This window comes from Pocillopora damicornis, chromosome 4 (assembly GCF_964200805.1).
Source record: "Pocillopora damicornis chromosome 4, jaPocDami1.2, whole genome shotgun sequence".
NCBI classification, from domain to species: domain Eukaryota; kingdom Metazoa; phylum Cnidaria; class Anthozoa; order Scleractinia; family Pocilloporidae; genus Pocillopora; species Pocillopora damicornis.
The window spans coordinates 8313813-8328374 of NC_142673.1; the positions used below are offsets into that span (position 1 = coordinate 8313813).

Consider the following 14562-nt stretch of genomic DNA (forward strand, 5'->3'; position numbering starts at 1 on the left):
GACAAAAGGGAAAGGGAAAAGAACAAATGAGTAGTGAGGAATGGCCTTCACCCACCTGTGTGTGTCATGGAGGCTCATTTGACTCCAGCACAGATAAGGGTACCTAAATGCATTTACTTTGGCTGACAAAACATCAATTACCTGGAACTTCCTTACAACAGAGGAAACAATACTTTTATTGAAATCCATCATGAAAATTTTTATCTGTGGTCAGCTACATGTGCAGCATGACATCTCTCACTACACTAAATATTTAAAAATTATTAATTCTATCATATATATTACATTCGAGTCATTCTCTTTCATATTTCATTTATAACATTTCTTAGAAATAAGTGTTTTTGTGCTCTGACATGAATTACAAGATAATAGTAAAAAATTAAAAAACACAAATGAAAATATGAAACATCTCTTTCATGGTAACACAAAAACAGATTCTAACCAATTTTGTCAAACAATTTGTGAAGAAAAAATCTGATACTTTACAATAATTTTTAATAACCCTTCAGAGATACTTTTATGACATATCAGTAATAATAGTAATAATAATCATAAAAATTACAATAATCTTCATGCCATGTGATAGTAATTTTAAAGTTAGTTAGATTGACCTACATATGCTGTGGTTTGGAATAATTTCAAGTTAAAATGAATTCAAAATAGTTTGATTTCCATTACATTTCCTCAAGGATTCTGGTAATGTATTAGGAACATACTAGAGAAATAGATATCAAACTAGTTTGAAATTGCTTTGACTTTTAACCAAAACATATACAGTGAAACTTAATCACTTTACTATGCAATTCACAAAACTCACAATCTTTCATACATTTCTCTCAAATAAAATGAAAAAACAATTATTTCATACATCTAAGTATTTAACTTCATTCATAGTGGTATTCAATCATGTTACAACAGTCAAACTTTTCTTTGCGACCACCCCTTATAAGCGATCACCTCTTGTTAGAGACCACCTCTTCAAAATACCAAAAGTTTCTAAGTCAAATCACTATAAATAGAACCTCTTGTAATCCACCACCTCTCATAAGTGACCACCTCTTGTAAGTGACCACTTTTAGAGATGCTTGTTTCCAAAATCTCTCACAAGCAGAAACTGAAAACTGTTTCATATGATGTCAAAAAAGTGGAGCCAGCAGAATTGTTCCCCGAAATAGCTTACCACTTAAATTCTTGCTCATGTCGCATTTCAGCAAAAATTTTGACAGCACCATTTGGAGTAACCAAGTCTCTTTAATGTGAATTGTCCCAAACACTGTTTTAAATAATTTGTGAGATAATTTGCTGATAAAGAACCATATTGTCATATCTTATTCTGATATATATTACAGATAGAATAATTACTAATCAGATCTTGGAAGTTAAAAGTTTTAATTGACTTCAATTAATGTTAATAATTTGATTTCAAAATTCCTTATTTCTTGAACATAAGAAACTGTCAGAATGAAATCAAGTGCAGAGCCCTACAATTAATTACTAACTGAAAACATATATTATTGATATTTAACCCTTTAGACTTGAGATCTAATGAGTAATTCTCTTCTTCAGATTTGGGAAGAATATTTTTGTTGCATCATGATCATGCCTTCTAAGGGTGCAAACTTTGTCTATTCTGAGCTCCTCTTTGTAAATTATGTTATATCGAAATTTCATCCTCCTAATGATACGTTTGTCTATTCTTGTTACCTATTTGCTGAAAATGTACTGATAGTGTGTAGAGAATCTCTGTACCAATCATCTCTGGGAATTAAAGGGTTCTTGTCAAACTCAGAAAACCATGAACACCTGAAAGACACCCCAAAATTGTTTATCCTGTTGTGATAAAAGAGCTCCCACAAGTGACTAACTGTGTGGATGATAAGGACATGTGAGCATATATCAACATAACAAACTACTCATCCATATTGTGTTCAGTAAAGATATATCATGCCTGATAATTAATCTGTATTGCCAGCCCTCAAGGTTTTTCTGAGTTTCACTGTAGATGTTGCACCCTTGAGCATGATATCATAAGCAAGACAAGACAAAAAGGTATTGTACTGGTTGAATAACTTGGGCCAGTAACAAAGTAATTATTTTAATCAATAAACATATATTGTAAATTCTATTTGCCAGCTTGATTTTCAGCTTGAAATGACTGAAGAGAGAGTGGAGGAGGCAAAGAATCATGGGACAATTGGTGAACTGTTCTGTCAGCACTCTGGTAAGTTAAACCTCCCTTTGCTTCCATTTGTCTGAGAATATAAGTGCGAATACACAAATAAACAAACAGCTTTAGGCTTTCATTGCCATCCAATAGAAAAAACTGATTTCAACATGTAACAGATTATGTCTCATTTAGACTTCACATAGGTTTTTGAGAGAGAACATTTAAAGGAAACCTAATGAGCCATTTTACAGTTGTGTGCTTAGTAATTTCAAAAAGAGGGCAATGTGGACATTCAAAGCTTTTTTCAAATAATTATCTCTCCCAGTTACTCACTAACAAGGCAATAATTCAGTGATTTGGAACTATTTTTATAATGCAATAACTATTAATAATTATGTTCGCCACATACTTCTTTTGCTATTAGAATTAAGTTATGGATCAAACATTAGCCCTTTGACACTTTTTTTTTCTTCTTGTTATATTTCTTCTTGCAAAATAATTAAATAAATATACAAATGCTGTCAAGTGAAATCCTGTCTGGGTCACTCTGAATGACAGGAATGAGGATACCACAATTCTAGTGGACCTTTTCCCAAGGGAACACAACTTTAGGTTCCCCCTACTCCCCCTCCCCACCCCCCCCCCAAACAAATAAATTTAAAATTTTGTTCTGAGACACATTTTTAAAGAGTCAGTTGCCGTATTCCTGAGAGCATTATTCACTGATTTGATGTCAACCTTAATATGCAGTCAAACATCTTCAACCAATCAATCACCTTGTAAATTCGTCATGATTATCAAAGCCATCTACATCAGGATTTGGCAAATTTGGTTTCTGTGTCAACTTTTCTGTATCATCTTCACCATCACTGTCTCCTGTGGGTACAACACTGGTTGAGCGCCTTTGCTCCTTTGGTGAGGATCTAAAAAAATTATTAAATCAAAGTATCATTTGGTCACTGGTTTATTCACTGCACAGGGTTGAATGAACAATTTTAACTCAGAGAAGCTTGTGCCCCTATAATATCCAACATCAAAAGGTGGCATTGAGGTTCCAAGACTTATTTTATAGGTCCTAAGTCAAAATTTGATGTTTTCATGTATTATTCAACACAGCTTGCCCCAGATTGTAGTCCACATTGGCTCAGGGAAATGCACTAAATGACCCACCTTTCCAAAAGTCCTTGAATCCCAGACCTTGCTGCACACAAGGAGGCACTCAATGATGCAAACAATCCTGATTTTCTATGAAAATACATTAAACAAAAATTAAATAACAGCATTACAATGCCAGAGTCTATTTCCAATTCTTCCTTTTTTTAAGAAATAAGTTCAGTTACTAGTCACTAACAGTTTCACATATATTTTTTGAGAATTATCAGTTTAAATTTTCTATCTGCAAATAACTTTAAAATGCAATATGAGTAATTTATCTAACCGTTCTGTTTTATCCTTAGCTTTGTTTTCTTTGTTTAACAGTTGATTTTCGTTAGGTGTTTCATCCTGGTCAGACTCGACACTTTCCATCCTATGAGAAAGAAGCTTCCTTTCTTCTGCTTTTGTCTGGCAAAGGGAAAAAAGAATAGTGACTGCAGCAGCTTTTTTTAGACACCACAGTATGCAAAAGGAAAAATGAGCACAGAACGGCATTGAAGGAATGGATTAGGTGGATGGGGGATACCTGTACTGATTTAGGTGGAATCAAAGATGCTTACGACTCAGGAAAAGAAAAATTAAAGCTGGAATTTGCCTGTCAGGATCTGTATCAGCCACAATTTGTCAACCTTTTAAACCATCTGATTTTGATCATAAAACCCTTATATTACAGTACAGTGTAAAAAGCTTAGTATTTTTCTGACAACCTGATGGCCAGACAGGAAGGTTCCAGGTTTGACTTATCATGGGAAATCCAGACTATTTTATTTCTCCCATGCTTGTAAAAAATAAACAATATCTCTCTTTATTCAATTAGTTATGGTTTTATCATCCTAACATAGATTAGAATAAATGATTTGGAACACCCTAACAGATAACATATGGGGCCATGGTAGATTTGGAAAAAATAGCTGACCAACATTGTCCAGTATATCTGTTGTAGTTCAATTTTATCCTTGGTTCAAATTGTTTTTGGGTGTTGTAATGTATGATAATGAATTTGAAACAAAGGAAAATAAATTTCGAACCAAGGATATAATTGAACCACAACATACGCATGAATCTATAAAACTGTTGCTTCTAGTCAATCACTTATCCATGAAAGTACACACAATGTGGGGTTCTTCAAAATAAACACGAAGGCATTGAATATTACTAAAAACAAGAATCGTAACATCAGACTTCACAAATACTGCAACAAAGATCTACATTAAATTATCAAAACCACCTTAACTTAATGAAAGCCACCAACAAGTAAATTACATCATTTTACAGATCAAAATTATCAACAGCAAATAATTCCTTTTTCCCATTTGGTTTGAGTTCCACAAAGGTCATTGAGTGAAAACTACTAGACATTATATATCTTTTTTTATTGCTCAAATGAACAAAGACATCAACATCTTTTAAGATTGCACAAATGAATAAAGCAGGTAACTTTCTGCTTTGTATTTTTCCCTTTAATCGAGGCAGAATTAGAATCTTTTGGTAATTCAATTTTTCAATATATATTTCATTTCACTATCATGTTTTGTTTTCCATTATTTTCATATTAAAATTTTTACCAGTTTCAAAAAAAATTTTTAACTCATGTAATTTAAACCACTGAAAAGTAAAAACTGACTTGCACCCAAAACATCTCTGAGAGTTTCTTTAATTTCTAGCTATCTACAGTAAGTAGTGAGAAGAAGAAAAAATGTATTAGCCCACAATAAGGATGAATTAAAATGTTTGAAGAATTCTACTTCATTGATTCAAAATATATCTGAGATATAGAGTCAGATGCTTAACAATCACTATACTGTTTACTATCAAAATAATATGAAAACTAATTTTAAACAGATTGATCTTGGTAATTCAAAACGGTATGTCTTACAAAAAGAAATTTGATACATGAAGGGAAGAAAACACTAAGGGTTAACGAGTGCTTATCGATAAAAAGGAAAAAAAAGGGAAAAAACACAAAATAAGAAAAACACAAAATGGTTGATTCTTAAATTTAACCCACCAGTCGTGATGACATTGTTTCTTATCAGAAAAAGAAGGATCCAATAGTAACTGAAATCTTCTCTCAGTGATTGAGACAATTTTTCAATGGCATATGACAATAATATTCATTATATTGATTCCCAATGGCCCTCACTAGGGAAATATTTTTAACCTTGAGCTCTTTAATGACCGAATCAGCTTTAGTGAAAAAAAAAACTCTACATTAGACACATTGTCCACCTGGTCAAAACAAAATATGATTCATATTCAAGCTGATGCATAAATAATTGTTCAGGAGGATAAATATTTTTCTGACAACTTGACAGACACACTCTATGTAATATGGAGATTTTCATTTGGTGAAAAAGAAATAAAGTTGGCAAATCATGCAATATTTGTTTAAAAGTCACTATGTTTTTGACAAGAAAACAACAAACCAATCAAAATACAGCAAACTTTACACTTCCATTTGATTAAATGTCAATAATGGCTTACAAGAATTTCCATAACACAGTAGTGACATCTGAATTTACATAATAATGTTTGCTTTAATATTGTACAATCTCTGGGCTGTAATTTTCCTCACATATTGAGTTCATCTTAAAACAATTTTTGTCAAATTTTTTGCCAAATGTGAGAAAAAAAAAAATCAAATGTGGGGCCAGTGTGAAATACTTTAACACCCAATTCATTACCTGCAACCATAGGACCAATTTTGTTGATCTTACTGATTCTAAAAAAAAATCACTGTGACAAATAATGTCAGTAATAATTTCATGAATAATTAATGGGACAAAACCCACATATTAAAACCACAAATGATTAAAATTGTAGAAGACGACATTCATTCAACAATATTCAGCTTAAAAGCGTGTGTATGTCTTAACATTCCTAGAATTTAAAGGAACAATTACAATAATTCATCCATTTTTGGTGTCCTAAATACTAATCTCCAAACTCAGATCCTTGCCTTAAAAAGTTTCCTAGATTGTGTTCTCTATGCACTTCCATTTTCCAGTTTCAAAGTGACTTTAATATTTTTAGTGATTCCATCAATATTCAAAATTTAAAGTAAACATCATCAAAAATTCATTCAAAAATTTATCAAAAATTCATCAAAAATTTATTCATGTCAAGAAAAATTGACAAAAAACAAATGCATACACCTCTGATAAATGACGAGTTGAAAATAAATATCTATATGTAATCTTTGTAAAGTAACTCTGTATCAGCTTGAGAAAAACAAAATCAAAATATTTACAAGTTTTAATTATAATTATAATAGAAAGTCTTACTTGGAAGAAAACATTGATGCAAAATGGTCATAAATTTGGAATCGTCCATGAAATTGAACATAGCTATGAATGGCAATGTGAACGCATGTTGAAAAAGAAAAATGGTATCTCAGTGACTCACTAAAATCTCACATCAGTGGAAAAAGTAGACCCTCGTATTCAAAGGCTCAAAGCCAAAAAAAAACCCACAAAGAAAAGGTACATTTTATCGTTTTGCAATTGGTGATGACAACCTTCTTTTGGTTGGTTGCTATCTTCAATATAATAATCAAACTTAAATTTTCTTTGTGCTTTATTTCAGCATTCAACAGAGGCACAAAATCTCTGTGCTGCTGCCTTCACGGTCAAGCAAAATAAGTTGTACATAATCTTCAAACATATCTGGTTCATTACAAGAACCACACAGAAGCAAGCCATTCAATCAAAACATAAATGTATGTAAGTCTTATCATATGTCTTACAAATTGGAAAAGCCACGTGTTTCATTGTGAATTTATGATTCATACTACAAACAGTGTAAACATATTGATAATGATGGAGAACACTTACAGTAAAAATTGTGGGTATTTTATCTTTGTTGGCCACAACTGAAGATATTATTGATCAAAATACAGTTAAAAACTAGAGTCTGTGAAACATGTTTTCAGTGGTCTGAAGGTACATGTAATAATATCAATTACTGGCATGTGGGAACCAAACGTAAATATTTTGCAATAAATGGCGATGTGAACAGGATAAAAAGAACTGTTCCATCTGATTAGGAATGCATGAGCTATAATTAATTTCTTAAACATTCCTTTGATGCCAAATGTAACCAAAAACAGTGCAAACTTGCAATGCAACTGAAGAACAAAGCTTTTTTTGAGACTCTTCCCAGGAATAGATCATCACAAAGTCCTCATGCAGTCAACATTGGTTTCAAAATTTTCAATTAACCCTATACATGCCAACATAAGTATCCATTTTCTCCATACTGTTCCTTACACATTTCCTTTAGTGCTGATAAGGAGAATTCAGTTCACAGTAAAAGCTTCTTAGGTTGGTGATCATTTACTTTATTCACATGATCTCAATGAATGACTTAGGTTTTGAAGGGTTAAAGCTTGGAAAAACCAATTATTTACATGTAATTGGCCCATCAATTCAAAGCTTCCACTCTGTAAGGAAAACTGGGCAAGATGATGACACACAATATTATGTAGGAACTATAGGAACAAACATGATCACAGCACTTGGAAGAGTGATCAAGCATTTAAAAACATGATTTAGCAAGATTGGAGTTTCTAAAATCAGTTGTTCATTAGAAAAATTTTCTTATTGGATGCAGCAAAGATCTTGAAGAGGATTGTAGACACCTAAGGCTACAGGATATGGCAAGATTTCTCAAGAAGTCAGGACACCACATACATGTATCAATTTGAGGTTTGAAGCATTAGCAAGCAATATCAATCATAATTTTATGATTAAAAATTATAATTAATTATTATAATAATAAGAAGTGTTAAGTCACTGTAATGGTTCCAAGTATCAAAAGTACCATACCTGGGTTGTAAAAACATTTCAACACTAACGCAGCAGTAAACCATACCATTAGGCATATTGTGCAAATCAGAGAGTTGGAGGTAGTGATAAATTGTAAAGCAAAATCAGCATACCAAGGGTAAGTTTCTTGAGAAACTGTGTTGTTGCACATGCATCAGTAGGAGGTATAAAAAGATCATTTAGTTTAATCAATTGAGTTGATGATGTAAATCTGCCGCAGTAAAGAGTTTCTAAAGCTGACAGTTTGAGTGTTGGCCCTAAGTCAGAGCAAATAAAGGATCTGTGGGTTGCATATGGTCTATATACATATACAGAAAGAAGAAGCTATGCTGGTGGGATATGGTAATGTTAAAAAACACAAAAACAAATTAGTTGAATAAAATAGTTGAATAAAGTCCATGTTATCAGAGACAGTGTATTCAAGTTTGGTTTATAGCTATGGTAAGTCTAATTCAATCAATAAACCTCTTGTAATTTCTATTGTGAGTTGAAATGTTTGTTTTGATTATAATCCCAATACTTGTTTCACCCTTTGACCCCTGACTAGCATCCAATTATTTCTCCTTACAATATCACCACTGAATCACACATTTATGTCAGGAGAATAAAAGAAATGATCACCAACTTAAGAAGCTTTTGATTGCTGAGAGAATTCTCCTTGTCAGCACCTTAGGAAATGTATTAACAACAGTAGGGAGAATATGCACACTGATGTGAGGGTGTAAAATGTTAAGAAATAAATTATATACTTCTTGTCTTGGTGACATTAAAAGCAGATTGTCATGTGGGTGTTTAAATGGAAGATTCTAAACAGCCAGCTCTAATTAGAGAGATCATTATTGGATAAAAGCTAAGGGTCTTACACTTATTGTAAGTGATAACGGATTCAACTTCAACATGAAATTTTGGTATTTTTGCAAATTAGTCACTAACAAGGGGTGTTTGCAGATACAACTTTGCATAATAAAACCGGTGAGTTTTGTACCTTAATCTCACTTGAGAACACAAGTCCATTTGAAGAAACATAAAATCCATTTCGGAGCTTTCCTGAACCACTATAAATAGGATGCTTATCATTCAGATCTTCTGAGACATCCAATGCAGAACCTTTCCCAAACCTTGATTCTACCTTTGTTCCCAGGCTAAATAGATGTAAAAAGTTCCTCCACCAAGTCACCTCGGTACCTTGAATAGTTGTCTTTCGAAAGAAGCTGTTTTGCAAGCTTTCCCACAAACAAACACATTCCCTCTTTGCTAGACTTCCACAAGCACATTCAGATATAGTAGGATTGTTTCCCAAAGAAAGAGGTTTATCATTACAAACAAGTTTTGCCAAGCAAGGGACATTAACAAGTGCTTCAAGGTCCTTGCACTCTCTTTCATCTTTAAGTTCTGTATCAGGGAAAGTGTTATCAATCACAGATTTAACTAGGTTGATATCAATTCTTGTAGTTTTTCTGTTAAGCTGATCATATTGCTTGAATGGAGACCACTGAAGGTTTGGCTGAAGAAACAAAATTTTGGTTATAATAGTACACAGAACAATCTTAACATACTGTACTTAAAACTCATTGACTGATAGGACATGCACTAGTTAAAAGTGTTAGGTAATACAGATCTCTAATTAGTGTGCTGATCATAATGATTTCTCCTTGACTTTCAAGGATTGGTTGTGCAACAACTTACAATCTATGTTGCAGCTTTCCTTATTTCCACTTTTAAACTAGAGAAACAAAAACACTCAACATTGGATAGTTCTTTCAACTTAACACATTCAAGATTTTAACCTCCTTCTAGAAAAGCTATATCAATTGTGCCAAATGAAAACTATAAAAAACTAAGGTAGCTCTGAACTACCAGTAAATGCAGAATTTTGTAACTTTTGAAGGAGGATCCATCTTGGTACACTGGATGCAATTCAGCAATAAAAAGGGGGTATCAATGAACTAAATTTTTAGGTACAGGATCATAAAGCCCAAATTAAGGGCATTTTGAAGAAGATGTAGTGTTGTTATGGTAACCCTGTAAGTCAAAGAAATAAGAAATAATAATTAGGCATTTTTTAGACACAATTTCTGAGGATACAAATGAAAAAGTGTTAAAGCTGCAATGCATCAAGGAATTGGTGTTTAGAACTGACAAAACCATTTACAGCCACTTTAATATATAGATTTAGCCAAGGCTAAAAGCGAAGCTCGCATTTTTTTTTCCTGCACATCTCAAGGGCACAACGCCTTGCCCCGGCCAGGACTAGAACCTGGGTCATCCGACTCGAGCCCAGTGCACTGACCACTGGACTACTGGACAAAGCCGTGGCGTTGGCGTGCCTGCAGAACAGTTGACCACACATGTTAAAAGCAGCACCTTGTACAGTCATACAGTCGTACATTTGTACATCCAAATTTTTTTGGCTTGAAGGGTTACTACTATTTTGTATAATTATGGGGTTACGCTCTGCGAGCTCCACTATTATTTTAAGTGGTACAAGCCTCAAGGAATCTTGAATCAGAGTTGGATAGGATATTTACAGCCTGAGGGGAAGTGGTTATTTCAATGTTGTTTATCAAATCCTGTAAAACTAATCTGAGCAAGCATGGCCCTGGATAACTGAATATCACTGAAATTTTTTGTTTACATCCCAAACCGCTTAAACATAATTACCTTCTTAATTTGACACCTTGGGATGACATGGTAATGAGAAAGTGAAAATTTCAGGCAAAATTTCGTTGTTGTGAAAAAGAAGCCAGGTGAAGTTGTCTTCCGATGAAGTTTGGAGCAACCCTCTTTGCTACCTCCTCCTGACATGGGATTTCCATACTAAATTGCAGCTCTCTGTTGTTTACAGGCTACTTTATTGTGGTTCGTAGATTGTCTTTCGAATGTGCTTTTCATATTAAACCCACCAGCTGTGAGAAGTTGTGAGGTATTTATTATAATACGACATAAAATCATCTAAATCTAGCTCGATAACAATCAAAATAAGTGCAATAACTTTGGAAACAAACTCATTTGTCAAGGCTATTGTCAAAATGTTATGCATAGTTAATCAAAGTACTCACTTCGGATTCACCCTTTTTGTCATTGCCCTCGAAGCCATTATCTTCATCGATGATGCTCATTTAACTGGCTAACCTCCTCTTTTGAGCTCTTTTACATCGTGTCCAACGATGGAAAATTAAGATCCTTCACAAAAGTCTCACAAGTAATCGGTTTCAAAGGGAAATAACTTGACACCTTCACCGTTCACCTCGGTCACATAATCATACCCCTCTGCGCCTGCAAAGCACACCTCCTCCTTCAGCGGTCACGCACGTTTCGCACAGACCACCGGGTATCGGTACCTAGTCGCCATTTTGGATTACTTGAGTAGCGGTAGTTCTGCGAGATGCTCCGTTGTGTTGCCAGCCGCCTTGTGGTTCCCTCCATGAGAGGTGCTGCCTCGATGCTGGGTAAGGTTCCTTTATGACTCTAGAATCTGCGAGGGAAGCTAAGAGACTGGGCAACACTAATCGACGCAGTAATTCCAGAATACTCAACATAGTCCGATTCGTGACCTCTCATTCCTAAATCAAATAGTTTAGTGGTGTTGAATTTTACGATACAGGACTTCAAGCGTCTAAAGATGTACGAGGTTTCTGAATAACTGATTTATATTCAAATTAGGGTCATATTTTCAGGAGCGGTAACAACCTAAGTTTTGAGATTACAGGTTTGCGACGAAGAAGGATATTGGGTTTCCTGCGTGAATTTTTCAAGAAAGGGAATTTTTACTGAAAATGACATGCTGCAATTGATATTAAAACAATTTGCTTAAAACCAGGTGTTACATCACGAAAGATGAGCAGCAAACCCAAAGAATCAGATGAAGCGTTTGACAACCGATGGCACGCTTACTTTTCAAGGCAGGTTTTTTCCTTTAAGTTCACAGTTCAATTTGCATTGTCTTACTTGTACATGAACAATATGTAAACAACACTTTAAAAGGAGTAGTTTGAAAGTTATTTCTCGACAAATTTTCGTCTTATATTGCCTCAGTTACCAATTTGATTCCAGGAAAATCTTTAAGTAGAAAATTAGTACTTGTTGTGTACAATAAACAGTTAGAAGGCCACTTGGTAAGATTTCCACACAGCCCTATACTTCATTTTATGTACAGTTCTTTGATTAATAAAAGAAAAAGTGAAAGGAATTAGTTGCCTTCAGGACTGCTGATTTGTTTTACAATGACATAGGGTTGTGCTGAAATCATAAAGGTCATGTTTCTCCACCTGCTGAACATGTTTTCTTTTTTTTTTGCCTGAAATGTTCTTTTACATAACCTTATTATAATTACTAAAACTTTTATGGTACATTAAATTGTTATTATGCATGCATCTCATTGGAGCTGTTTTACATGAAAATTGAAAAAAAGATACAAAAGAAGATTTGTGCAAAATTACTATTAAAGATAAAGGTTAACAATTGTACTTAGTATTCAATCCTTTAAATCCACTTGAAATTTTTGGATCAATATCAGTATCTGGGCAACTGCCTACCTACCCCTCCCCTAACCCAACATTAACCCTCACTTGTTATCAATTGACTGTTGTTGGGTTAGGGGAGGGGTAGGTGGGCAGTTGCCCAGATGCTGATATTGATCCAAATTTTTTTAGTTTGTTTAATATTTAAAACTTCAAAGTTCTTGCTGGGATTAATGATGTGATGTTTTGCTGAGGAATTTGAAATTTGTTTCTTTTTAATTATATTTGTCTATTAGACCAGACCTTGATGCTTGGGAGTTGCGTAAAGGACTGAATGAAATCTATGGACATGACTTGGTTCCAGAACCCAAGATCATTATTGCAATGCTCCATGCCTGCCGTCGACTTAATGACTTTCCCATGACTGTCAGGGTTCTTGAAGCAGTTTACGATAAAGGTGCTGGAAGCAATGAAATCTATAACTACATTCTGGGTGAAATCAAACCCACTATGGAAGAATTAGGACTTTCCACCCCTGAAGAGCTTGGTTTGGCCAAATGATGCCAATTGCAAGGTATACTTAATGGTTTTATATTGTTGGTTTTGTTTTTTTTTGCAGTTTCTAGCACAGTGTTGGGAAGCAGTTTGCCTCCTGCAATTTTTAACATACATGGTGCAATAAAGGCATTCACAATTTTCTGTTTTTCCAAAGCAAAGGGGTCAGAGGATGGAAGCTCATGTAGATTTTAAAATTGACCTGTAGACTTTCCCTTGATTTGTTAAAACTGGTAAATGTTGTCATTTGGGTTTTTATACATTTTATGTAGATGTAATATGACAAAGATCATGCTAAAAAAGTTGCCTTTCACAACTGCGCATTAAGGAAGAGCGGGAAATAGAGGGGTGAGGGTTAAAGGAATGTCAGAGGATATTCATGGCCAAGTCCTATTTTTTCATGATGTTATAGTTTTAGTTCTTGAAAGCAAAAGGTCAAAGCGGGATATACAACAAAAACTGCTTGTGTAAGCAGTGTTAAAACCCATCTTTGAGCACAGCTAGCTTCCTACTAGTTGTTCCCCATAACAGGGTTAAGGAGGAAAATTGGTCATTTGGTTTAAGGGTTTGTGGCTTCTTTCATGAACTTCACTAAAACTTTATTTAAATAATCACCCTTGAATTTAACTTCTAGGTTCTCTGCATGCATTTATGATTCCCAAACGTTGTTAAAACTTTGTTTAGATAATCAGCCCTTATTGTTACACACAATTGCATAATGATTTTTAAAGAAAATTCCAGGTTACTTTGTAGTGCAGTGTGTGTGGTTTTTTTTTGTTTATGTTACATAATAATTTGCAGCTTGTGTTCACTGCACTTGAAGATAACAAATTTTGTCAATTAGATATGAGAAAATTTGATTGTTCTTATCTTCCTCCAGATACATGTATTTGTAACTGCTACAAATTTCACTCCTTTTATTTCCAATTTGAGCTATGAGTAATCCTTTCATTTCTTGTATATTTCAGATCTTGTGTTTGAAGTGGTGTTAGATGCACATACTGACTTTGATGAGAAGTTTTTGAACTGGATTATCTCGTATTGTGTTATAAAATTTTGACATGACATTAAACTTGGCTATGTAATTTTGAAATTTTTGCATCACTTGGTGACTCAATGCTTTTTTTCTTAAGTAGGGTTTGATGTAAACTGTGATAAGACCACCTAGGGTGTATGTAGATTAAATGTACAATGCAACAACTTTCTTGTCAAAGTGATTTTGGAAGGTGGTTGGTTTAATATTAACAAGCCATGACCCATGACAATAACCATCAAATTCTTTGGTCACAAAGGTTGATAAAGAGTCCCTAGACAAGATGGCCCGCAGTGATTGACTGATTTTTCACACACCTTGCCACTCCAATCAGTCTTGTGCAATTTGCCTTACCTACCTTGTGAT

At 34.0% G+C, this 14562-nt stretch overlaps 2 protein-coding genes across 2 annotated transcripts; one reads left to right on the top strand and one right to left on the bottom strand.

The window, feature by feature from the left end:
- Positions 1–152: 152 nt before the first annotated feature.
- On the bottom strand, positions 153–11427 carry LOC113680774 (uncharacterized). The gene is made up of 6 exons (XM_027197818.2): positions 11208–11427; positions 9134–9652; positions 3606–3730; positions 3338–3412; positions 2944–3090; positions 153–2252 (listed from the first exon to the last, which is right to left on the bottom strand). The coding sequence occupies exons 1-6, from the start codon at positions 11265–11267 to the stop codon at positions 2123–2125; spliced, it is 1056 nt and encodes a 351-aa protein (XP_027053619.2). The 5' UTR covers positions 11268–11427; the 3' UTR covers positions 153–2122.
- A 10-nt stretch (positions 11428–11437) lies between these two features.
- On the top strand, positions 11438–14363 carry LOC113680775 (cytochrome c oxidase subunit 5A, mitochondrial). The gene is made up of 4 exons (XM_027197819.2): positions 11438–11597; positions 11969–12050; positions 12905–13182; positions 14132–14363. The coding sequence occupies exons 1-3, from the start codon at positions 11534–11536 to the stop codon at positions 13167–13169; spliced, it is 411 nt and encodes a 136-aa protein (XP_027053620.2). The 5' UTR covers positions 11438–11533; the 3' UTR covers positions 13170–13182; positions 14132–14363.
- Positions 14364–14562: the final 199 nt, after the last annotated feature.

Bases quoted from the DNA above. Each gene is read 5' to 3' on its own strand.
- LOC113680774 (XM_027197818.2), bottom strand. From the start codon at position 11,267: ATGAGCATCATCGATGAAGATAATGGCTTCGAGGGCAATGACAAAAAG. The intron at 3,413-3,605 runs GTTAGATAAATT...GTATTTTCATAG, and splicing joins GCTAAGGATAAAACAGAACG to AAAATCAGGATTGTTTGCAT. The intron at 3,091-3,337 runs GTGGGTCATTTA...TAATTTTTTTAG, and splicing joins ATTCAAGGACTTTTGGAAAG to ATCCTCACCAAAGGAGCAAA.
- LOC113680775 (XM_027197819.2), top strand. From the start codon at position 11,534: ATGCTCCGTTGTGTTGCCAGCCGCCTTGTGGTTCCCTCCATGAGAGGT. The intron at 11,598-11,968 runs GTAAGGTTCCTT...GCTTAAAACCAG, and splicing joins AGGTGCTGCCTCGATGCTGG to GTGTTACATCACGAAAGATG. The intron at 12,051-12,904 runs GCAGGTTTTTTC...TTTGTCTATTAG, and splicing joins TGGCACGCTTACTTTTCAAG to ACCAGACCTTGATGCTTGGG.